The sequence below is a fragment of the Pelodiscus sinensis genome, chromosome 14, assembly GCF_049634645.1.
Source record: "Pelodiscus sinensis isolate JC-2024 chromosome 14, ASM4963464v1, whole genome shotgun sequence".
In the NCBI taxonomy this organism is placed as follows: Eukaryota; Metazoa; Chordata; order Testudines; family Trionychidae; genus Pelodiscus; species Pelodiscus sinensis.
In genome coordinates this window covers 38,217,381-38,242,546 of record NC_134724.1, presented here as the reverse complement: position 1 = coordinate 38,242,546, position 25,166 = coordinate 38,217,381, and the positions used below count along the sequence as shown (strand labels likewise).

At 43.1% G+C, this 25,166-nt stretch overlaps 1 protein-coding gene across 7 annotated transcripts in view; it reads right to left on the bottom strand.

The window, feature by feature from the left end:
- NEO1 (neogenin 1) overlaps positions 1-25,166 on the bottom strand; it is a 304,427-nt gene that overhangs the window by 74,026 nt on the left and 205,235 nt on the right. For 4 of the 7 annotated variants that reach the window (XM_075897560.1, XM_075897561.1, XM_075897562.1 and 1 more), the window contains exon 8: positions 6,313-6,532. In XM_075897560.1, coding sequence (XP_075753675.1) covers positions 6,313-6,532 — 220 coding nt within the window. The remainder of the gene's footprint in view (positions 1-6,312; positions 6,533-25,166) is intronic. The other 3 variants (XM_075897563.1, XM_075897565.1, XM_075897566.1) reach the window with 1 other exon arrangement.

The following is a 25,166-nucleotide window of genomic DNA, read 5'->3' as shown; positions in this document are numbered from 1 at the left end:
ACTCCCTAAAACTAGTTTTTAAAATCAATGTCTAAAACCAGTTTTCCAGCACTGTCTCTCTGATAGTGTAGAAGGAGCCTTAAACACAGAGTTAATTCAAATTAAGTTATTTTTTGAAACTTCAGTGTGACAGAATACTCTAGTTATATGTTCTGAACTTTAACTAGCTTTCTGCTCTTTTGCTGTTTATGGAATTCTTTTCAACAAGCAAGTTGCTGACTAACTAGACAGTGAAACCGACTGTCCCCAAAGTGTTATCAAACTGGAAAAAGTCAGACCCACCCCCCCCAAACTAACTTTTCCAGTTACAGTAGGTACAAAATTTTCAATTAGCAATGCAAATGTACTAATTGATGGGGTCCCTTCAAAGCCTACATTGTACATACGGATTAATATTTAATACACAGAACAAGTGTAATCAAATGAATGTTGTTCAACAGCTGTGAATATCTCATTGACATGCAAAATAGATCACATTTTATCACCCAAATGTGGATGTACTCACTAGTTTTATCTAAAAAACACTCAAGTTGTTTTGCAAAATTATGAAAATAAAATTCTTGCAGTGGAAAGTGACACTTACTTACCAGAAATTAAACTGATCTGTTAAAGCATTATAATTGCCAGTAATAACAGGGACTGTACCCTCCATCAGAACAGTCTGTTAAAATATGTTGAGATAAGATTAATTAAGTCCTCCATAAATCTCTCTTTTCTACTCTTTCTTTGGGAGCCCTGGATACCTTTATGGACTCCAAAGTGTTCAGATATGCACAATAGGTAACATAACAGATGTTTGATATGAATAACTATATTACCCAGCAGAACAGTCAGGGTACTCTCTCTCACTCCCTCTAAATTCCCTCACAGCTTTGTAAGATGGAAGTAAGGTTGCAAAGAACAATCCATTACTGCAGGGAAAAAAGCTCACGAGAATATTGTCATTTTTCTTAAAAAGAAAAAAAAAGGTACAAATGCTAGCCTGGAAGTTTGTATTTAAGGTTACATTTGAAAAAAATCCAAACATTAGGAAATTATTACTGAAACAAAGCCCCCTGGTTCCGTCTCATCCCCTTTGGGCGTGTGATTTAAAGTCCAGTTATGGTAACCCACACAGCCACTCTTGCCCACGGAGCTGCTTGGTTTTGCTTCCATATTCTACTGTTAGAAGAGAAATCCTGTATCCTGTGATGGAGGCCCTTAAAGATTTACTGGATTTAACGGGAATAGCTCCGAGATGGGCCCCAAATGCTCGCCTCCTCCATCTGGCATGCTCTGATCACTCACAAATTAGTACAAAATGTGACAAAAGATCCTCTTCTGCCTCCTGCCCCCTCAAGACAGCTTTCCATGACTCCTTCCCCTTGCAGTGCATCTGTCAGCATTTGGGCCACATGGAATTTATAATATCAAAACCTGCTTTGTAATTATCAGGAGTAGTGGAAGCAGCCACAATAGCAGCCTGCATAAGTAGCTGCATCGCTGCTCCTTGTTTTCAGTTGTTTGTTTTCTGTAACTTTCCGCTCTCCTTTTAAAACCGATTCTCTGCCTGAGGATGTTTTTTTAAGCAACAAAAATTGATTCAGATGTTTGCAGTACAAGGAAAATGGAAAATATACTTTTTTTTCTGCCTCTTTTTGAACAGCTCTACAGATGAAGCAGCTGGTAAGTGAAAGCTGACATTTAGTATGGTATTACTGCTCCTGTGGTGTGTGCCTGAGCATTGCAGTGAAAAACCAGCCTCTCATCATGCAAAGGATATTTTGCAGTCTTCTCATGAAGCTCCTAACTTGACCCTGTGTGGCTCACTCCCTCTACAGAGCAATTCAGGGAAAGGGAATCCGTGGTGAATGGGGTATTCTGCAGGAACCACCTTATTTGCCGCTCACGTGGTACAAGGAAAAGCTGTCCAGACAATTCAGGTCTGTCAGTTACGGGGTCCAAAATAGTTTCACATTATGGAAATTTTTGCTGCCTGTTTTCCCTTTTGTAGGAATTCTGTTTCAATAGCTCTGTGAGAAGAACCTCACGTTTTCACTGACTGAAAAGTCAGTCTGCACCAAAAAAGTTAATTGGATACCCATTGTGAACCACTCCTCTGTCTGAATTGTTCTGTCTTTTATTGTTAAATATCTAAGATTAGAGTAACAGTTTCATGAAATAATTCTCCCCATTTTCAAATTATTTTGTGCATAATCAGTTTCTCTGGTTCTGATGGCCAGATGAATCTTTTCCCACAACAACCCCACATTTAAATAGGAAAATGTGATTGCAAGTCACAAAGGAATGACTAAGGGACTCAGTAGACTAATCCCCGAAGTTAGGTTTTGCTAGGAATTTTCAGTTTTTGTTATGGTGTACTGTGTTGTACTAGAGAGAATGATTCATAACCCACCTTATATAGAAAAATCAAGTATGTAAAGACTATGAAATTCAAAGGGGAATAGCAGAAATTCAGTGGACGCTGGGTGCCTGAATCTCTAGATCTTTTGGATCATCTCAGCCTTAGTGTAGGCTTGCTATCTTTCATTGCAACACTGGAAGTAGGAATATGGAGTAGCCAGTACTATGTGACCAGTCAAGCTCTCTAACGACCGAATTTCAAGTTGACAGTACCCTTTCCAAGACAAACTTGGTATGTCTATGACAGATCTTTTTCTAATCTTAATTGGATTCAAGATGAGGGCACATCCGATTTGCTGCCTTACATCTCCCAAATACCTCCTTAAATCCTACCACAGGATTTGTTGTGAAATGTCAAGCCAACTGGTCTAGATAGGATAAAAGACAAGAATCAGGCTTTGAATGGAAGATTAGCTTCCATGTTAACTAATATATTCCTCTAATAAACAATTCAATTGAACAATTGTTTGCTTAATTAAGTTCAACAGCATCAAAATTCAGCTTACACTGGATAAACACTGGCAACTTGTCAGGTCATGCCTAATTTGAATAAAGATAAGGCAGGTCATTTTTATGACAAGGCACAGCATTTAGAGAGGGTGCTGGTCAGTTACATTTTTCTTTTAGCTTCTTCTTTAAGTTGCATGACATTTTCTAGCCACAGGTAGGCTGCTGTCCGAGTCCAGCTTTCATCTCACGATCGCAACTATAAAGGTTAAATGACATAGCACCCTGGGAAAGCAGGCAAGCATTATACCTGCCTTTATTTGGCAGAACAATACACTTGTGGAAAGAGGTAGCAGCAGAGTCTGTGGGAATGCTGGTGAGGGCTGTGTCCACCTCGCACAAGGTAGGTCTACGCTGCAGTAAAACACCCATGACTGGCCTGTGTCAGCTGATGCAGGCTCATGGGACTTAAGGGGCTATAACACTGCAATGTAGACATTCAAGGTTGGGCTGGAGACTCTCCCCATTTGGGGGGCATCAAATCCCAGCTCCAGCACAAACATCTACTTTGCAATGTTATAAAGTGAGCTGATGCAGGCCAACTACAGCTGTTGAACTGCATTGTAGACATGCCCTTATGTCCAGCAGGGTTCTTAAGCAAGTGCCTAACTTTAAACACAAGAATTCCTGCTGAAGTCAGGGACATGACTCTCATGCTTAAAGCAAATACCAGCAACTGGGGCCACAGCAGAGTTTGTGTGGGCCAAACTAAGTGAACACAAACAAATCAAGTCCTGCATGGTAACAGCCTGGAGTTTTCGGTAATCCTCGAAAGATGAAGGGATGCTTCTGCCGCCTCTCAATAGAGGAACACTCCAGCACCAACACGACGCATCTTCCTGGCTCCTGCTCTCTTATTTACACGACTGAATGGAGGGAGGCAGATGGCCACACCAAAAAACTGCCCCACGTGGTGGAGAGGCCAACACCTTGACATCCCCCGAAGACTTTAAAGAGTGAAAAGGAGGCACCCGCAAATGTCCCTTCTCCCCATACACAGCTAAGGGAAGCTAGAAACTCCACTGCAAGGAGGCACAGCAAGAGGGGCCTTTGTGGAGAATGGCAAATTGTACAAAGAGCATCTTTTTAGGTTTGCAACCAATCACAGCCTGGGACTGGAGTGATGGTCACACCCACCCTGAGTTTTGGTGTGGACTCTCAATCCAGTGCTCTCAACATTAGGTAACACAAAGGCTGGCCTCTCCCATCAATGAGAATCTGACCCATTTCCTCTCATAGTTTCTAACAGCAACCTATTTTACATCCCAGAACTGCTTAAACTGAGTGTTAACTCCTGGTTACCAAACACAGGCACTTCTATGTTGTGATGACACTGCCCTTCTCACAGCAGATCCCTTCTGTAAAAAAGCTGGATGGATTGAATTCAACTGGTGAAGCACGGAACCAACACCAGATTCACGAACAATCAGCACTACGATGATTTTAGTAGCAATTGTTCTGCATGAAAAGGTCTACAGTCATCAAGAGTTACCGCACCGCAGCACGTGGAATCTGAAAAAAGGCCTCTTAGAATCACAGAATCATAGAACCATAGAGCTGGAAAAGACCTCAGAAGGTCAACAAGTCCAGCCCCCTGCCCTGGGCAGGACCAATCCCAAATAAATCAATCCAGCCAGGGCTTCGTCAAGCCGAGACTTAAAAATCTCTAGGGATGGAGACTCCACTACTTCCCTAGGTAACCCATTCTAGTACTCACCACCCGCCTAGGGAAATAGTTTTTCCTAATATCCAACCTGGACCTCTACCACCGCAACTTGAGACCATTGCTCCTTGTTCTGCCATCTGTCACTACTGAGAACAGCCTCTCTCCATCCTCTTTGGAACCTCCCTTCAGGAAGTTGAAGGCTGCTCTCAAATCCCCCCTCACTCTTCACTTCTGCAGACTAAACAGACCCAACTCCCTCAGCCTCTCCTCATAGGTCATGTGCTCCAGCCCCCTAATCATTTTGGTTACCCTCCACTGGACCCTCTCCAATGCGTCCACATCCTTTTTGTAGTGGGGGGGCCCAGAACTGGACACAATACTCCAGATGTGGCCTCACAAGAGCTGAATAAAGGGGAATAATCACTTCCCTAGATCTGCTGGCAATGATCCTCCTGATGCACCCTAATATGTCATTAGCCTTCTTGGCTACAAGGGCACACTGTGGACTCATATCCAGCTTCTCCTCCACTGTAATCCTCAGGTCCTTTTCTGCAGAATTACTACTTAGCTAGTTGGTCCCCAGCCTGTAACAATGCTTGGGATTCTTCCATCCCAAGTGCAGGACTCTGCACTTGTCCTTGTTGAACCTCATCAGATTTCTTGTGGCCCAATCCTCTAATCTGTATAAGTCTCTCTGGACCCTATCTCTGCCCTCAAGTGTATCTACCTCTCCCCCTCTCTTAGTGCCATCTGCAAACTTGGTGAGGGTGCAATCCAATTCCTCACCCAGGTCATTATTAAAGATATTGAACAAAACCAGTTCTAGAACCAAACCTTGGGGTACTCCTCTAGAAACTGACTGCCATCCTGACATCGAGCCGTTGATCACTACCCACTGGGCCCTACCTTCTAGCCAGCTTTCTATCCATCTTACCATCCATTTATCCAATCCACATTCCCTTAACTTGCTGGCAAGAATATTGTGGGAGACCGTATCAAAAGCCTTGCTAAAGTCAAGGTATATCACATCCACTGACTTTCCCATGTCTACAGAGCCAGTTACCTCATCATAGAAGCTAATCAGAGTGGTCAGGCACGACTTGCCCTTTGTGAATCCATGCTAACTATTCTTGATCACTTTCCTCTCATCCAAGTGCCTCAAAATGGATTCCTTAAGGATCCCTTCCATGATTTTTCCAGAGACCAAGGTAAGACTGACCGGCCTATAGTTCCCTGGATCATCTTCCTTCCCTTTTTTGAAGATGGGCACTACATCTGCGGTTTTAGAATATGAAATATGTTCTGCATTTCTGATATTGTGGGGATATATCTCTTGACCTTTTAAGGGCTACTATAGTGCAAGAGTTTTCTGCACTAACAGCACCCAGATGGTAACAAAGGCCACCAGCACTTTTAGCTATTGAGCGGTCTGCTCAAAGTAGACAGCTGATCTATTGCAAAGATTCAAAGCCACCTCACGAATGCACTTCAGTTTTAAAACCACCAGAGTTTGTTCTGCAAGGATATTTTAAGTGAGCCTTGGAAACTTAGCTCTGGAACAATCATCAATGACTGTCAGTTCTACCGGCTTCCAGTAACTCTTTGGCAACCCTCTATCCCTTTAGCTTTTGGACACTGCACGGAGCCACTCTACACACACAGTTTGCTCTCAGAAATTGGCATGAGTTGTGAGAAGATGCGAAAAACGAAGTTCAATCCAATTCACAGATCTTTACCTGTTCATACTTTCCTTGCTGTAGAATACCGTGTAGGTGAGGTTGTCTCCGTACGGATCAGAAGCTGGTGTCCGCCATGTCAGTTTGATGAAGCGAGTCGAGACGAGGGAGGCCACGACGTCCCGGGGAGCCGAAGGCAAGGGTCCACTGGTGGCTGGTGCTAGATGGTCAGTAGTGGCACTTGTCAGTGAAGTGGGAGGTAATGTTGGGATGGCAACATCTTGTCATGTGCAAACATTGGGGAATATGAAGGGCAAACATCACGACGGTTTAAAGAAAGAAAACAGGGAAAAAAACAAAAGAAATAAACAAAACCACGATGGGAAACAAAACCAAATGAACACACACAAAGAAGGCCATTAAACTGAAGGCTGACATGCAGGCCAAAGGTAGCTACTGAACACTAATGGGAATATTAAAGGACACATCACTGTATAGCAAGCAGACCAAATCTCCACTGCAATGGAAGTGGCAAGGAAAGAGGGAAGGGGAGAAGTGGGGATATCAAGTCACCTCATAAGAGAATACATCAGTGCCCAACAATATTTTTTATTTTTCTAAGGAATAAAAAATTGGCTTTCATTTGCCATTCCACAGCACATTCAAACCTGCTCGCCTCCTTGACTCTGTAGAGCTGTGGTATTAATTTGCACTAGACTCAGTTACACATGGCAATCGTTGGATTATACAGACTCATTGAAGCAGCCTGGCAAGATTATCCAGTTCTGACACATGAATCAAAGTAAATTAGTGGCATTCCAGACACGTACCTAAATAAAGCGCCCTCTGCCTCCTGCACAGTGCCATGCAACTGTTCTCTGGAGGCATCTGGGCTGTAATACAGCCAATGCATGGGATGCAAGGCTTCCCATGATATTTACACAGGAAGGCTGTGTTTCTTCTCTGGGGTGTTCCTATCTTCTACTCAAATCAGGACTTCCCCCCCCAACAACTAGTTACTTTTTTATTGACAACTTTTAAAGGGTATTTAACAGTGCCACACCTAGTGTTGTTTCATGACATAAAGAATGCTGTATAAACCCTGCAGCAGAATATCTTGTAGGTCATCATATATGATGCCTTTCTATTTACGCTGAGACAAATCCCTTGGATTAAAGGATTAAAAGGTGTGAAAGTATGTAAATAGTTTTGTGCAACATCCCATTAAGGCAATCCATGCAAGCCTCCACTAAATATCTAGGCTAGCATTCTGTGTAAGAGAAGCCCCGTTACATACAGTACTATAGGCAGAGCACGCAGCAATGATTGCTAAGGTCACCTGACATTTCCATTACAAGATTTTATTTTTAATTGTTACAACTGTTAAAAACTTCAGGTTGACTTGTGATGGGTGAGTCGATGAAACTTCCCCATTTCCCAAACATGGTTAGAGAACAATACAGGTTTCTAACACTCTTACAAACATTTTGTTGAGACACCCCAATGCTTCCATGACCAGGTCCAGCAACTTCACTTTTTAGGATTGGACTCTAAGCAAAGGGGTGTCCACTGACCAGAGACAAAATGTCCAATTCATTAAGTATCCACTTTCCAAACTATTTTATAACACTAAAATAACAGTGAGAAATTGTTCCTTTATAGTATTTCTGAAAATAATTTTGAACTTTGTTTTACATTAACCAAATGAGAGACTAGTTATTATGTCCCAAATATTACTGCTTTAAAATGTGAACAATCACTAGTTGAGCAGTCTGACAATCACTCTAATTGCTTGAAAAATGGAGCTGTTTTTGACCTTGTTGGGAATCAGGATTAAACTGGTGTTTACAATATGCCGAAAACATCTCTGATGCATGCTATGTAGCTTGCAGCTTTATATTTAACTTTAGACACTTTAGTAGAGGCTCTGGGGTGAATTATTTAAATTTGTGGGAGTTTGCTTCACTGTTTTGCTGAGGGCACAGAATATGCCATTACATTTTTTTACGCAGTTACAATGTCAGTTGGAAGACGGAGGAAGTTACTGATCGTTGTGCACCCGAGGCGCAGAGAGACAACCGCAGCACTGGTGGATGATAAGCACCTCTGTCATGAGTGGCAAGGACAAAACTACAGAAACATCTGCAGAATAAAGTAACGTTACAGTTGCATGAACGACAAACCAGATAGCAAATCAGCGCAGACAATGGAAACCATGCTATTGGCAGTGTTGGCAGAAGAAGATTCATTTTAAATTCCAAATATGAAAACTGTCAACAAAATATCCTCTCAGTCCTGACACAGCCGAAGCCTCTGTTCTCCTAGTTTCCATTTCACAAACAACTGACAGCAATGGCTAACGCTCTAGACATGAAACACTTCCAGCCATGCTTAGAATTTAGTTTAAGCTTTTTATCATTTTCAGAGAGCAGGTTTTGGCCATTAAAACAAAAACAAAACCAACCAACCATCTCCTCACCTTGTTTTAATGGTATGGCAGCTAGATGTAATATTCATTGGTGGATAGCTCAGAATATTTGATTTTATTAGACATACAGAATATGACAAAGTCTATGACAGTGGTCCCCAGCCACTGGAGGTTGCTGGGTGCCAGGGGGTGTGGCCATTCGCCTGCCGGGCACCAGAGGGCGGGAACACTTGTGCACCCAGGGCCGGGGCTCCCCCCAAGCGCCGTGCGCCCAGAGCACAGGCGGCCAATCCACAGTGCTCCTGGGGCCGGCGCTCGCCGTGCGCCATGCGCCCGGGGCCGGCTTCGGCACCATGCATGCGCCACGTGCCCAGGGCCAGGCCAGCCCCGAGCACTTGGCGGGCGCACACAAATGACCCCGTGGGTGCCATGATGCCCGCAGGCACCATGTTGGGGACCACTGGTCTATGATGAGAACTACTTAATATGGAACATTCATGCACACAATGTCACAGACAGAAGTGCTTTTCTTGGTTAAAAGAAATAATGCTCCATCTCTCTTCTATCTCCTCCTTTGACTGAGACCTTGCATTCCTTCTAATGACTGGGAAATCAACAACCACCTTATCTCCTTCTCATATATCACACTTGCCAATCTACCACCTGTCTTCACCACTAACTGCCACATAGTCCATATCTGCTCAAGCCATCCTCCTCCTTTAAAAAAAAAAAAAAAACACTTATCTCCTCTCCGTTTACATTAGCAATTTTTGGGAAAAGCTTTGGAGTAGCCATCATAACACCTAAATTCCAGTGACGTGGATTTTATTGCTGGGACACTGTGATCAGAATCATTTGACTTTAAGAAGAGTAATTTTAAGAGATTATCTAAGGCACCCAGACCTGGGGTAGGTGTGTTTCTGCTGTAGAGCAGTAGAAACTGAAATACAACAGACTAACTACTGCCCTCCTCTCTCCCCCCGCCAAATATTAGCATGTGCAGAACGCATTGGCTCTGTGGAGTCAGCATTCCCATCTTTTAACAACTCCATGGTTCTCATCCATTTCCCCTCTGTGTCTTTATGGAATTCTTACACAGCTTGGGCCAGATTCTCATCCATGATCTTGGGACAAAGAAGAGCTGCAGCAACCCAGGAATGATGTAGGTATGTGCAGCCTTACACACCTTCACTTTGTACTCCCAGGTGTATGGAAGGTACCAAAGCATAATGGGGGCAAAGCAGGGGAACAGCATTAATCAAAGTGCTTAAATGCAACCTTAACCTTAGGCGTATGTAGAGTCTCATTTAAGTCAAAGGCGCTCTTCTGGCACTTATATTTAAGCACCTGCCCCACTGGATTCTAATCAACGATACCCGTCATGTTTGTGTCGCCACAAACTTGCCATTGGAAATAAAGTGGTAGCCTTCTGTATGGCTCCAGGAATCAGGAATAATCTCCCATCATAGCTGAAGACTCGTTTTAAATTCCTGTTGAAAACCTGTTTTTCCCCTGCAGATTTTATTTCTTTCTACTTTTCTCTGTTACTTCATTGTTTAATTCCATTAGGTACTTTAGGATTCCGTTTGTGTTCAGGGTGCTATACAGGCATCCAAAATAAAGTAGTATTGGACTGCAGAGAATTACTACGCCAAACTGTCTTCTGAAGTGCTAACTTCTGCTTTATCCCTGACAGACAACTGCTCTACTGCCACTGGGTAGCATTTTCATAAGCACCAAAGTGTGTTTAGAGCCTAATTCCATTCCAGTGAGAACGAGGCTCCTAGTTCAGACACTTTTCAAGGTTTTACCCACATAATTCCACAGAACATCAATTTCATTGGCTCAACAGTCGGAAGAACATTAATCACAGCCACCATTTCCGATGCTCATCCTAATTCCAGAGAGTAACAGAAACAAATACCTGTTATTAATTTACAAAGGAAAAAAACTAAACTCAGTAGCAAATCTTGTCCCATGATAACAGTTCTTCCTCCCAAAATCCAAGAGTTCTTGACATTCTAATTTCAAAATATGCATCTTCAGATGATTTTAGGTTTATGTTTTAGTTCCTTATACGCTGTCTTGGTAATAGTCTCAAGTGATTTATTTAAGTTATAAGCTCTTTGGGGCAGGGAACATGTCTTATCCAGCTTCGTAAATCACCAAGTTCATTAACAGAGTTGTAAAAAGGTTTTTAAATAGCCAAACTAAAACCAAAGTATCCAATGAAATCTACCCATAAAAATAGCCTTAATGAATTTCTTTAATTCACATGTTTAATTTAAAATACGCTCTCCTTATTAATATAGTTATCTCCACACATAATGAAACCCACCCACTTGAAGTAATTTGTACACTTTATTTGAGGAACCTGCAGGCATGAAGCTGAAGCATCTGGGAGAGCTGCCAAAACTTCCCAGATTAACAAAAACTCAGTTGTGTCCTTATGTAAGACAAGAGACTGGAAATACTTCTCCTGTCAACATCGTAGGGAGATCACTCAAACAGAACAAAAACCAGCAGGGTATGAAAAATAAACCATGAACCAAATAAACGCATGAAGGACTTGTAAATTGTACATGTAAGGTAAGCAAGGAATAGGCAAGCAAACTCACCCATGGGAAGCGGCAATTAAATATCAAGTTGGTATTGCTGACAGCTATCATATGCATTTAGAAAACTAGGTTATTTTCCTCCTCTGTTCAGCACCCCCCCCCCACACACACACACTCAAAATGCCTCAAAACCATTACAAACCGATTTGTAAGCACAATGCTCAGCAGTGCACAGCTATGTCAATGAATAATTACACTCAAATTCGCTTAAGGCCAATAAGGGAACCACTTTATTACCTCAAACTTTTAAGCACAGTTTAACAAGGTATTTGTGAAGTAAATCTTTACATGCATTTCATCATGTTTTTATTCCTCTGGAACATTCCTTAAATTGCTATTTCTGGGTAGTTTTGCATTAATCTCATTTTTTCAGCTGCATGTCAAAGATTCAAGTGGAATGTTAAGAGCATGGAGAAAGAATCATGTTCTACAATGCTAGAAAGATAAACCAATCAATCCTCTCAATTATTGCTGATAGAGATTTTTTTAAATGTGTATTTTTCAATGGGCTCTCAAGGGAAAAAAAAGTTCCATACTCAATCTAATGCTCAACGATGCTGCAAAATTCACAGACTGTTTCCTTGAACATCTCTTGAAAGAAATGGCTCAGCAGAACACGAGCTGATATTAAATGATCAGTCCCCCCATCTATTTGGAAAACCAACTCCTGCGTGTTCAGAGGAGATCATTAAACAATTATATGGTTTCTTAAGGAACATTTAGGGAAATACGGAAACAAAGGACTCAGCTACTTGACCAATGGACACTGAAAAGAGGCAAATTTATGTGAACCATCAAGACCGGATAAACATTTTTGAATGGTATGAAACAAAGCTTCCAAAATATTGCTCTTTCTGCTCCAGAATGAAGTTTTCCAATGCATTTGTAGTAAACTCAGCAACAAAACCACAAGATCCTTGTATTATGATGCAGATTATCTAACTACCAAGACAGATGGTCGTTGCAGACACTGGGCATTCAGTAAGTCTCCCGCTATAGGGACTGACAGCAAATGTTACAATGCAGGAAATGACTAGCCTACCATTTAAATAATAGAAAAATAAATGTATCCATGGAACTAGAACTTCTGACAGACATCATGACGTATGCGTGGTAGATTTCCCACATGGAGCTCTGCCAGTTTGCCTAGGCCATGGCCTGAAACAGCCCATGGTGACGGTATACAAAGAGAGAATTGCAGCTAAGACAAGCTTCACATAAACCCTACTGGCCCAGCTGAAGAGAAGATTCCATTTCACGCACCTGACAGAGCTCCGGACCATCGGTGACTTGCAGCAGCACCCCTCCCCCCCGCACTCATGCTAAATGTGTTGCCTCCTCCCTGTTCCTCTGGATGGCCCTCCCCACAGGGACTGGTCACCTGTGCTCCAGACCAGAAGGTTCCCAGTTACGAAGACTTTGGAGCACCTGGAACTCGCTTAATTGCTCAAGTCTGTCCTGTCTCACAATTCCTTGGCAAACATTCATGTCCAAGGGCTTGACTTGAGTAGAGGCTACTGACTGAGATAACTGTACCAAGGTGCTTTGTAATGTACACAAATATCCACAGGGATCTAGACTGAAACAGAATCATTTGGATTGGTAACTGACTACAGATCTGAACCAGGTCTCCAATGGCGAACACACAGTATAAAACATAAGCTTGCTGGTTTTCTGGCCAGTAAAACTGTGAAGATGATTACTAGATTTTGATGAAGTAAGATGCCATAGCAAAGAGAATCTCATCATTATTAAAATAATTTGCTGGGGGAGATAGAACTAATTCAAATACACTAAAGCGTGTTACTCTGCGATAAGCACTTCAGGACGCTAATATGATAATTTAAAAAAGTTCTCTATCAAAACCATCACTCCCAAGGGCGCTACAATGAAATGTTTGACTGGTTAGCTAATGACGATGAATACTTTCCAGGCTGCCTAGCCCCTCCGGCTTACATTTCCCTTTTCCTCTCTCTTCCGCTCCAACTCCCACAACGGCACAGTCCCAGGTTTACTTCCTGCAACAGCATTCCAATGCCGACAGCCTAACACTGGCTATGCCATATGAAAGTTAAAAAAGAAAATGGACATAAGAATGACCAATACCATTTTAAGTTACACCAAAATAGTGATTTATTATGCGCTAGACATGAGTGAGACATATATAGCAGAAATGTTTGTTTAGTGACCAGTATGCTAGTCAGCATTGCCACTTAGTGGCTGAACAACAATGGACAAGCTGGACTCTCTGTGCCTCAGTTTATTGATTTGCAAAATGAGAACACTCCTGTGACAACCTCCCTAGTAAAGACATTGCTGAGAATTACTTAACATTTGGGAGTACTTAGAGCTGTTGATAAAAAAAGACTACATGGAACACTGCAAGGATAAAGGAAAAACTTTTTAAAATGATAAACTCACTGATCAGTGCTATAGTTTTTGAGAATAATGACATCTTTGGCTTGGCTTCCAACAGTATATTAATATTTTACAAAAAACTGCTAACTGCGAATTACTGGTACAAACTACGTTATTGAAAATGTTTTCAGCCTTTATCCTCTTTTATTATAAAAGTAAAAATAAATCTCTCACAAGAACCAAATTGCCAACTTTGACCAGTTATTCTGGCAAAGTTATTTACTTGTTAAAATAAGTCTTGTAGGTTGACAGTGAAAGAATGCCAGAATATGAACCTGAAACATAGCTCAATTACATCAAAGCAAGATTATCTCCCCCTCCTCCATTTATGACAGAATATCCATCTCTGGTCTTGGTTAGGAGGTTGTGATACTTTAAAGAGCATTAGTCACAAGCTACATTGATCAGCTGATCAAATTCTTTGACATTTGCCTTTGCAGAATTAAGCAGTATAGCATCACCTGGTGGCAGTGTTCTCATCATTTACCATTTCTTATCTTTTAAAGGGCAGCCACCCATCTGTGTCTTGTGTCTACCTAGTCTCTTTTCTTATGCTTAGGCTAATTTTTTCAGTGCAAGGATTGTCTTTTGTTATTTATAGCAGTGCACTAGGTCAGAGTTCTCAAACAGTTGTACAAGTACATTTAGGGGTACTTGAGAGAAATCGGAGGGGTATGTCAACACAACTGAAATTTGGAGAAAACTGAATTTTTGTTTTGTTTTACAGTATTTTATTATTTTTGTACTTTTTACCCTCCAAAATTTAATCGCTCACCTGGCTACGGTTATGTTGTTTAAACAGATGTGTTGCAACAGTAGAAAAAAAATTGTGTGTCTGAAAACTGTAGGTACTGCGGGTACTTTTTTTTTTTAAAGGGGTACTTTATAAAAAAAAAAAAAGGTTGAGAAACACGGCACTAGGCTATACTACCATATAACTAAATAGTATTTTAATTGGGGATACAAATCCAGTTCTTACTGGACAAGCGTTGATATGGGTAAAATTGACACGTTTGCTGACACTCAGCAAATAGATCACTTTATAACAGCACAAACACACCTGAATTATACCTTTCTTCGGGCTTGTCTACATGGACATTTAATGTAGCAAGCTAGGGTATGAATCTAGCCCATGTTAGCCTGCCACGGTCTAATGATATTCACCCTGCAGATTGTACACGAATAGTCCACTAACGCGCTCTGACTTAGTCCTGTTTCAAAGAGGACTAGATCAAACCACTTGAATAAACTCTTCATGCTTGTCACCAGCATGCACATGAACTGTTAGATCATGGCAAGCTAGTACAGGGTAGAGTCACACCACAGATTGCTGCTGTACCTACAGTAAGAGCATCGTACCTTCAAACATTTCCAAAAAAATCCATAATTATTTATTCACAAAAGGAGAAAGGAAATGCTATAGTCAGGATTGTTTACTGGAGTGCTTTGCACAGCAAAGTACTTTTTCCCCCTCTAAAAACATCTGAATGTCTGAAAAAGAAAACATTCAGAATTCATAAGGCAAGTCCTTCCAGATGGGACAATTGTGGTGCTCATTAAGTATATCAAATGGCCTGTATTGTTCATAAATGTAAAGCGCGCCTGGTCAGAGGATAACAGTGAAAAGGCTGCGCGCCTATACATTAGAATCAACCTGTCGATTGGAGGAGAGAATATTCACAGCTCCTAACCAGCTCAAAAAGAATGGACGTTTACTAGAGGTTTCATTTTTAATGTATATAAAAGAGCTCACTGTATGGTGTTTTGCTATGTATTAGTCGGCAAACCAGTTACAGTAGCTCAGTGCATCAGCAACATTGGACATTCAAAGAATTTCACCCGAAGATGAGAGCAAGATATCCAGATTTATGCTATGACTGAATTTGTTTTTAAGTGGATATATTTTTTACAGTAAAAGATTCTTTGATAAATATGTTCACATGGCAACAATATGCTAATATTCACTTGAAGCATTTCTACATCTAATCAAGGAAAAATCCAGGTGGCCAACCATTACCAAATTCCAGTATTTAGGAGTCTAGAGATATTGTGTGGGTATATTTATATTACAGAAATAGTAAACATAATATTCTATATTTCTGTAGTAATTTGTATTAGAGGATCTCAAAGCACTTTACAAAGAGAAATGAGTTAGTAAAGAACAGCTATCAAGCTCAGAAATATGACCCCTATTTTACACAAGGTAAACCCGAGGCACAGATTAAGGCCATGTCTACACTGGTGGAGAAAAATCAATGTAGGACATGCAATTCCACCGGCAACAATGGTGTAACTGAGTCGACGTACCTCACATCAGTTTTTCTGGGGTGTCCCCACAGTGGGAGGTCAATGGGAGAAACGCTCCTGACAACTTCCCTTATTCCTTGGGACTGTGAGGAGTACCACTGTTGACAGGGATGCCATCAGCATTCAATTTAGCAGGTCTTTACTAGAGTCACTAAATCAAACACCAGAAAATCAACCGCCACAGCATCGATCTCTCTGGCAGTGAAGACAAGCCCTAAATGTGTTGCCCAAGACAACACAGGAAGTCTGTGGAATAACAAAATAGAACCCTGATCTCAAATTCCTGCCCTAGGGGTAAAGCACACAAACCATCTTCCTTTCCTTGGTATATAATGTAGGTGCAGGACTCAAGAGTATTGTTAGCCCATGATATAGTGAAATTCACACCCTCAGTGGTAGGGTACGACAATTTAAGAACTGAACACAAAAGTAGCAGCTACATGTTGGCTGATTTTGTCCATGACAATCTTCTTAAAAATCAGATGAAAATTTTATATTTTTCTTTTTGTTGTTGAGAATTCTAGAATGAGAGCAGATATGGGAGATTTTGTGCGGCTTTGTTATGGCAACTGTTGTGGAGTAGCTTAGGGTAAATCTGGAAAACGGGACTGTTATTGCAACTCCACTTGATGTGAACCAATGGCAAAAGCTCACAAAATAGTAGGCCTATGTTCCTTATAAAACGTGCTTATAATCTCTGAACCTGTGTTCACTGATTCTATCCTGAAGACCACAGATGGACACAGCATGTATTCTGTGAACATACAGACATTGAGATGTGTGCAGTTTGGCAATGAATATATTTTTTAAATATTTCATTGTAAACTTTTAAAGGAAGTCATAAAATCCAGGGTAATAAAGAACACCCCTCCCAAAGTCACAGCATATTTTGCTTTAAAGGAAGGAATTCGATTTTTTCCTGTCATATAAAACAGTCATTACAAAGGTGTGACAGTCCTTGCTGACGCATCGCACAGCAGTGAGCCAGAGAGGAAGGCAGCCGCTCCTAGAATCCTAATCAGAACTCCTACATTTCAGAGAAGATACCAGCATCCAACAGAAGGGAGGAAAAAGTAAAAGGCACAGAATAGGCGTCTCAGCATAACACACACAGACTACTAAAAACATGGAAAAACCTGAAACAGTTTCTTCTCCCCAGAGACCTGCAAACCTAATGCTCAGAAATGGGCTTGGTGCTCAAGCAAAACCCAACCATATCTGCACCTTCCAAAACGAAGTAATCAACACGACTCTGAAGGATCAGTTTTCTAATATCCTATCCCTAAGAACACTTAACTTTCAAATAAACCAACCCTAAGCCGATGCCAACATATCCAAAGGCACCAGAAAACACATCCTGAAAAGGCCCTTGTTATTGTCAAGTAAATTGTTATTAGCTTGCCTCTATCTCCAGAGCCTCCAAGGTCAGAAAGGACCATCGTAATCATTCTGGTTTGAGCTCTCCCTTGACACTGCAGGCCACAGAACCTCACCATCCACCCCTGTAATAGACCCCAACCTCTGGATGAGTAACTCAAGTCCTCAAGTCAAAACACCACTAACATGTTTCAACCTGCAAGTGATCCTTGGCTCCATGCTGCAAGGCAGAAATACCCAGGGCCTCTGCCAATCTGACGTAAAGGAAAATTCCTTAATGACTCCAAATATGGCAATCACTTGGACCCGGAGCATGTCGGCAAGACTGCTCAGCCAGACACCTCATAGAATCATAGTAGATTAGGCAAGGAAGAGAGCTCAGGAGGGTTATCTAGTCCACCCCCCTGCCAAAGCAGAACTAGCTCTAAATAAGTCATTCCACCCAGGGCTTCATCAAGCCGGGCCTTACATTCCACCATCTCCACAGCCAACCCAGTCCAGAGCTTCACCACCCTCCTAATAAAATAGCTTGTCCCATATCCAACTTAGACCTTCCCCACCACTGCAACTTGAGACCACTGCTCCTCGTTCTGTCATCTGCCACCACTGAAAACAGCCTCTTGCCATCCTCTTTGGACCCATCCCCCTTTCAGGGAGTTGAAGGCTGCTATCAAATCCCCCCTCACTCTTCTCTTCTGCAAACTAAATAAGACCAAATCCCTCAGCCTCTCCTCACAGGTCACATGCCTCAGACCTCTAATTAAGGCTTTCATTGTTCTCCGCTGGATTCGCTCCAATTTGTCCACATCCTTTCTGTAATGAGGGGCCCAAATTGGACAGAATACTCCAGCTGTGGCCTCATCAGTGCCAAATAAAGGGGAATAATCGCTTCCTTGATCTGCTGGCAATGTTCCTCCTAATGCCACCCAAGATGCTGTTAGCCTTTTCAGCAACAAAGGCTTCTCCAGCTTCTCATCCACCCATCTGGGTCCATTTCTGCTGAACAGCTGCTGAGCCAGCTGGTCCCCAGCCTGTAGCAGTGCTTGGAATTCTTCTGCCCCAAGTGCAGGACTCTGCCCTTGTCAGTGTTGAACCTCATCAGATTTCTTTGGGCCCAACTCATAGTGTCATTTGTGAACTTGCTGAGGGTGCAATCCATCCTATCATCAATGAAGATGTTGAACAACATTTATGTCACTCTACTAACTCAGAGCCCTGTCCAATTAGCTTCCCATCACTGGTCACTGGAGATCTCTGCTGCTAGCAGTCGTAGACAGGCTATGTGCCACTGTGGCCAGTCCCATCATACCATCTCCTTCATAAGCTTCTCAAACTCTGTCTTGAAGCCAGTGAGGGTTTTGGCCCTCACTGCTCCTCTTGGGAGGCTGTTCCAGAACTTCCTTCCTCCGATGGCTAAAATGCTTGAGCTAATTCAGTACTGTCGGTACTTTATGTCACACAAACAAGTGCTGTGACACACTGAAGTTTCAAAAAATATTGTTGACAATTCTACTCTTATTTCATATAATTATGGTATTTTTCTGTTTGTATTTCAAAGTCCACATTTCCCTGCCACTTTATCATTTATTTATGCACTGGAGAGTTATATCTGACAGTACTATCTGTATCAATATCATCCAAATGTCATGGAGGCTCAAGAAATCACATGTAGGATAAGAAGGAGCCAATCAACTTTTAATAAAAATCTTGAGTTCCTAGTGATAAAGAAGATGATAAAGAAACACTATGAACAATATTGGTCCTTCAGTACCTACAACTTTCAGTGTTTCTATTATACATAAATAGTATCAAAAACCCACCCTTCTGTCATCAGCACAAAGTTCTAAAAGGTCTGTGTGTATGTCAGAGCCTACAGAAATCTGAAGATGCATTCCAATCGCTTACGGTCATGGCTGGAGCTTGCAGCAATGGGATGTAACACTCGTCTTACACACAAATTAATATTTTATTCTGTTAGTGGACCACTAACACAAGAACCCAATTTAAAATGCAATTGCAATAAACATGCTGTAGAACAGGGGTGACTAACCCGTGGCTCTTCACCCCTCAAAGTGCAGCTCGCGAAGCCGCCCCATGCACCCCTAGAAACGGCCCCTGGTCCCTTGTGCTCACTGGGTGCAGAGGAGCCGTCTGGCACAGCAAAATGGAGTCCTCAAGATGGCAGCAGCTGATGGGAGCTCAAAGTGGCCAAAAAGCCTGCCTGCTTTTAAAGGGGCAGAGTCTTTTTTTTTTTTTGGCTCAACGACTCTGGGGAGCTCTTCCTTTTTCTTTTTTTTCCCCCTCTCCCTCTCAACAATTCTGGTGCGGCTCTTTGTATTTTTTCCACCGCTGTTTCGTCTCTCTTCGTTTAATGAGTTGGCCGCCCCTGTTGTAGAAGAAAAGAAGATAGGCTCTTCTCTCCAACCCAGAAGTGACAGATGTACCACTGAGACAAAGCAAAACCTGGTTTCTTCATGATCTTGACTGATCCAAATTGGAAAGCAGATCTAGACCGGGCTCCATCTTTTCCTTAATCTTCCACAGTACCTGTAGTATTAGCGCATCAGCAGCAACATTAGGCAGAAGTCATTTGTCTTTTTAGAGACTTCGGCACTGAATTTGCTACTCCACAGCCCTGACCACAAACATTTTCACTTCAATTTCTACACTTAGACTGGACAAAATACAAACTGAAATTCCTAGTTTAATGTCTTGTTTTTAAATGTGTTTTGAGCCTGCTACAAAAACTCATGTTTATTTAGAAGGCCTTAACACCATTACACAAAAAAATAAGATAGCATCTGTAGAAAATGAATCTTTTCCCACACTTAATCACTTGAACTCTATAATTCTTATTGCATATTCAGCCAAATTGCAAAATAACCTCTTTTTTTTCTTTTGTCTCCAAATGGCGTTCTGCTGTCTGACTATGACATTACTGTGTAACTGAACAACTTTGAAATATAAGCAACCAATTAAAAAAATTCACACATTAGTTCCCTTCTGGTGCGAAAACCGATTTTTCCTTTCCCCACATATAGCAAGAGGTTAGAATCTAGTCTAAATCAAAGTTTGTTCTGCCAGTTACTATGTGGGAAGAATAAAGGGGGGAGGGAGAATCCTTAGATAGAATTATCATGTAGCTACATATCTGACAATCTAGTAACAGTCCTCATTCATTATATGCTGTTATAGTTCTTGGCCTCAAGGAACATCACAAAAGGGGAGGTAACTAACCTGTAACTGGAGGTTCTTCAAGCTGTGTAGTCCCCATCTGTATTCCACACTTGGTGTGGGTATGCATGCCAAGCACCTCAGCCCACCTCACCTTAGCCATGTCTATGGAACTACACCTGAGTAGTGGGTACCTTTGCACTCCCAGCTGAGGGTATACATAGTGTGGGTTGATGTCTCTCCAATCTCTCTCTCACCATCATGGAATCCAATCCGAAGGAGGGGGAAGGAGGATGAAGAGTGGATAGGGACCACACATCTCAAAGTACATTCAGTTACAGTAAGTTACCACCTCCTCCTTCTGTGAGCGACGGTCCCTATGTGTATATCACACCTGGGTGACTCACAACTGCGATTAGCATGGAGGTGGGTGCGAGAATACCAATGGAAGTGGGCAGTATGATTTGGCCTTTGGAGATGTCTGCAGGTGCTGCCTGTGCAATGGTGTAGAGCAAGGCAACCCAACATGCAGCCTGTGGGCCGGCCCGTTTGTTTGCGGCCCGCAGTGCAGTTTGGGTTTATGTGGGACTCAATATGCAGCCCATAGGTGAGATCCTTTGAACATGGCCTCTATGGGGAACACGCTTCACAACGGCAAGTCAATATAATGGTCTTCTGTTGAGATGCGTTTTGGTAGTTAAGTTCCTGGACTGTCATTGCTCATTAAAAGTGGAAATTGGGTGGAAATTGGGTAAATATTGAATTTTATTAATTGGGTAAATACCGCATGTTGTGTAGTCTTGTCTTAATCTTTGTATTCATGCCATGCCCATCAGTGTGAAAGAAGCTATTGCACATACGTGCATGTATATACAACCACACTTAAGTTGTGGCCCTAGGCATGTGCTGTGAGTATCATTGTGGCCCCCGGAGCTTCCAAAATTGAGTAGCCCTGGTGTAGTGCATCGTGAACTTGTGGAGGGAGCACTAGGTTGATCAACAGCCAATATCATGCCAGGGCATATCCAATAGGAAGGCTTACGTGGCAGCTGGCAGTCACATAGCATGTGCTCTGACTATTAGTGCGGGGGATGCTGGGATGGTTGTAGCATTTGCTCATGCCCCTCGATATCTACAAGAAGATGCGCTGGGACAAAAGGGACGTACGCAGGAACGTACGGCTCTGTCAGTGGGGGAAGCATGTGGCTCGAGGCGGAAAATTGGCAGGCAGATGCTCTGATTGAAGTGAAAATCCACCACTGCTTTTGGGAGGAATTTGGAGTGGAGCCACAAGAACAGTTTGTCACTGTGTAAAACTGTTTAAGGGAGGCCCACCATTGTGGCTGCTAGTTCACTGACCCGTCTGGCTGAGGTGAAGGTAACTTTTATTAAATGTCACTTCCACTGGGAGATGGGAGAGCGGCCATGTTGCCAGCAGTTCAAAGGGCTGAGAGAACAAGATCAAGGTCCCACAGAAGTGCAGGCTTGCGCGCCCTGGCAGAAAGGTGTTGAGTAAACTCCACAGGGAGCGGACAGTGGTGGGCGCAAAGATCGAGGCACTGCCTATGGGAGGAAGAAAGGTGTGTGTGTTGCCAGGTTCGCCTGCTAACTCTAGGTACTAAGCCCGATACATTGAGGGCAAGGAAGTAATAGGGGACAACTGGAATAGACACTGTGTTTAGTAAATGGGGATGGCAGCCAGCCCTGGGGTTAGAGGGTATCCAGGAGCTGATGCTGTGTGTCCTGAATCTGTTGCAGTGGGATACCAGGGCCTGCCACTCTGCTCTGAAGCAAATCTTGGTTCTGGTTGCCCAGTGGAGAGGGCGGGAGGGAAACACGTGCCTCAGCAGACAACAGGGATATAGCAGGACATCAGAATTAGTTCAATTTCTGCCTTGCTCTCAAAGGCCGATGCTGGCAAGTGAATAGGGGATGCTTGACAGGCTGCCTCAGATGGTGCTTGGTGTTTGAGACAAGGATCCCCGTGTGCCCGGGGAAGGCCAGAAAGAAGAGCCGTAGCTGGTGGTCGGCCCCGTGGATAACAATCCAGGTCTCCATTGCCAGACTGAACACTGGCTGTGGGAGATAGTAAGGCAGTCGGTGCATGTCTGGATTTCATCACGACCTCATGAAGGATGCTGGTTCTGGCTCCAAGAATGCCTCAGACAGTTCTGGAAAAGGGAACCCTGTTGGTACCAGAAGGCTGTGGTTCGGCCACGGGACAGGCTTCTCCCACAGCAGAGGTTAATCCTTCAGAGCAGTAGTTCTCAACCACGGCTCATCTGGAGGAGAACAGAGGCCTTCCAGGGGATACCTCAATTCATTTAGCTATCTGCCCACTTTTCCAGGCAATCGACAGCCGTACAAACTGAAATTTCATGCAAACCAAACGAGAGAGGAAGCAATTTCTCAGTATGCGTGGCTGTGATACTTCTGAGTTTTGCCTGTGATTCCGTAAGCAAGTTTTTTTTTTTTTTTAAGGGAGGTGAAACCTGGGGGGAACGCAAGACAAATCAGACCCTGAAAGGGGTTCAGCAGTCCGGAAAGGCTGAGAACCACTGCTCCAAAGCAGGGATATTACTAGGGAGGAGACGAACAGCGGGCAGGATAGGACCAGCCCCTTTGCTGACAAAGCAGGCTCAGAGCATCCCGGGGTCTGTGGCGTGCTCATGGAGCTGTGAAAGGGACTTGGTGGCATCTGTGGGCTGGGCCTGGCTGGAGGCACAAACAGAATGGAAGGAACACGCACTGGTGAAGATTTTGGACTCATGGAACAAGGTGCTATTGATACCACTGGATCACATTTGTGTGCGGCCTTACCCTCCATGTGGAGAAGTCTGGGCTCTTGTCCAGCTACAGCCATGGGCAGCATCTCCTCCAAGCCAACACTATGCTTGGGGGGAGTCCGCGATGGTCATCTGCTCTTCTTCCTGGAAGACTGCTTTTCACTCTCATGCTGGGAATTGTCCTTGGCTTGCAATGCTGACAATTGTGGTGCACGCACAGTGCTCGGAGGGGTGCTCAGCACCTGTGACTGTCACTGACCAAGGAGGTCGGCTGGCTCCAGATCGAAAATAGCCCTTGGTCTCAGATTCCTCCACCAAGCACTTGAGAAGGTGGAGCTCTTGAGATTCCTGGGTGCAGGGCGGGGAGGACTTGCAGATGGAGCAGCAAATTGTGCCTTGCGAAGGCTGGTGCTGAGAAATTTTACATCCCAGAATTCAGGGCACAGTCCCAGAGAAGCTGGAGGTGGTTGGACTAAAAAAGCAAAACAAACTGCTCTAAATACACTAACTTATTTAACTACACTCAAAAGACTATACACCACCATCTACCACCCTGTACACTAAGCAAAAGGGTGTAGAGCACGAAGGAACGTTCCAGGTCACACCGTGCAGCAGTAGGAAGGTACTAGAGAGGTGTCAACCTCCACTATCCATTATACCCTCAGCTGTGAGCACTAGGAGATGCTCTGCACACGGGCGGGTCAACAGGCCCTGCTAAGCGAGCTAAGTATCCTTCATAGGATGAAATCTGAACGCTCAATTTGCTGGTCAATACTGCCCTGATAAAATACACGTGGCCACTCAGTGTGTGATGTTATAAGATCCCATTGTACGGTGTAAGCACATGTTCCAAACTGAGACTGGCAAACAGGTCTGTCTCAAACAAAGGAACGTATGTTCTGCTTAATATGCATTTGAGCAGTAAACGGAGTCGCCAAACAGGAATGGAAAAAGAGAAGCGCCAAGAAGTGAGATCGTTTCCTGCAGACTCTCTCCCCAGAATCTTCAGGTGAAATGTTTTCCAAGATGGGGGGGTTTGCACTATAAAAAGGCGGGCGAACCCCCCAAGACCACTTCCATCCATTCCCTGCAGGAGAAGGGACCAAAGAAGCAGTCATTAACTAGAAGTAGGGTCCTTGCCTAAGAAGTGGGGCCAGTCAGACTGTTGTGAGTATGTGGCAAGGAAAAATTTGCTTTGTGTTTAACATAATTCGTTAAGTTAACCATTAGTTGCATTTTCTCTGTTTTTCTTGTAACCATTCTGACTTTTATGCCTCATTACTTGTGTTCACTGAAAATCTCTGTCGTTAATAAACTTGTTTTGCTATTTTAGCTAATCTAGTGCATTTAGCTTAATGAAATCACAGCATTAGCATTCTTGTACTGCACAGAGCATGTATTTCTGTGGGGGGAAGGAAATCTAAGACTGGCATGAACTGGGTCATCCTGTACTATGCCCACAGTTGGTAAGAGCCCAGCTGTTGCTGGCTGCCTACAGTGCATGCACAGACATAGCTGGGTGTGATTTACATGCTAGTGACTCTTCATGAGCCATTCAGACTGGAGGCTGCAGCAACAAAGCAAGCACCCCAGGTAAGACAACAATAGTGGCCCCCCTATTCAATCTAGACTGTACGCTGTGTATCACACCCTCCCCACATATGGCCGTTCTAACTCTCTGTTCACGGTACAGTGTGCAAAACCTTGACTGTCCATCAAACTACTGTCCAGAGGACAAAGTCAGCCCAGGAGATTGTGGGATATTTTTGTAGCCTCACACAGCATGAGTCTAGTAGGGCTACATCT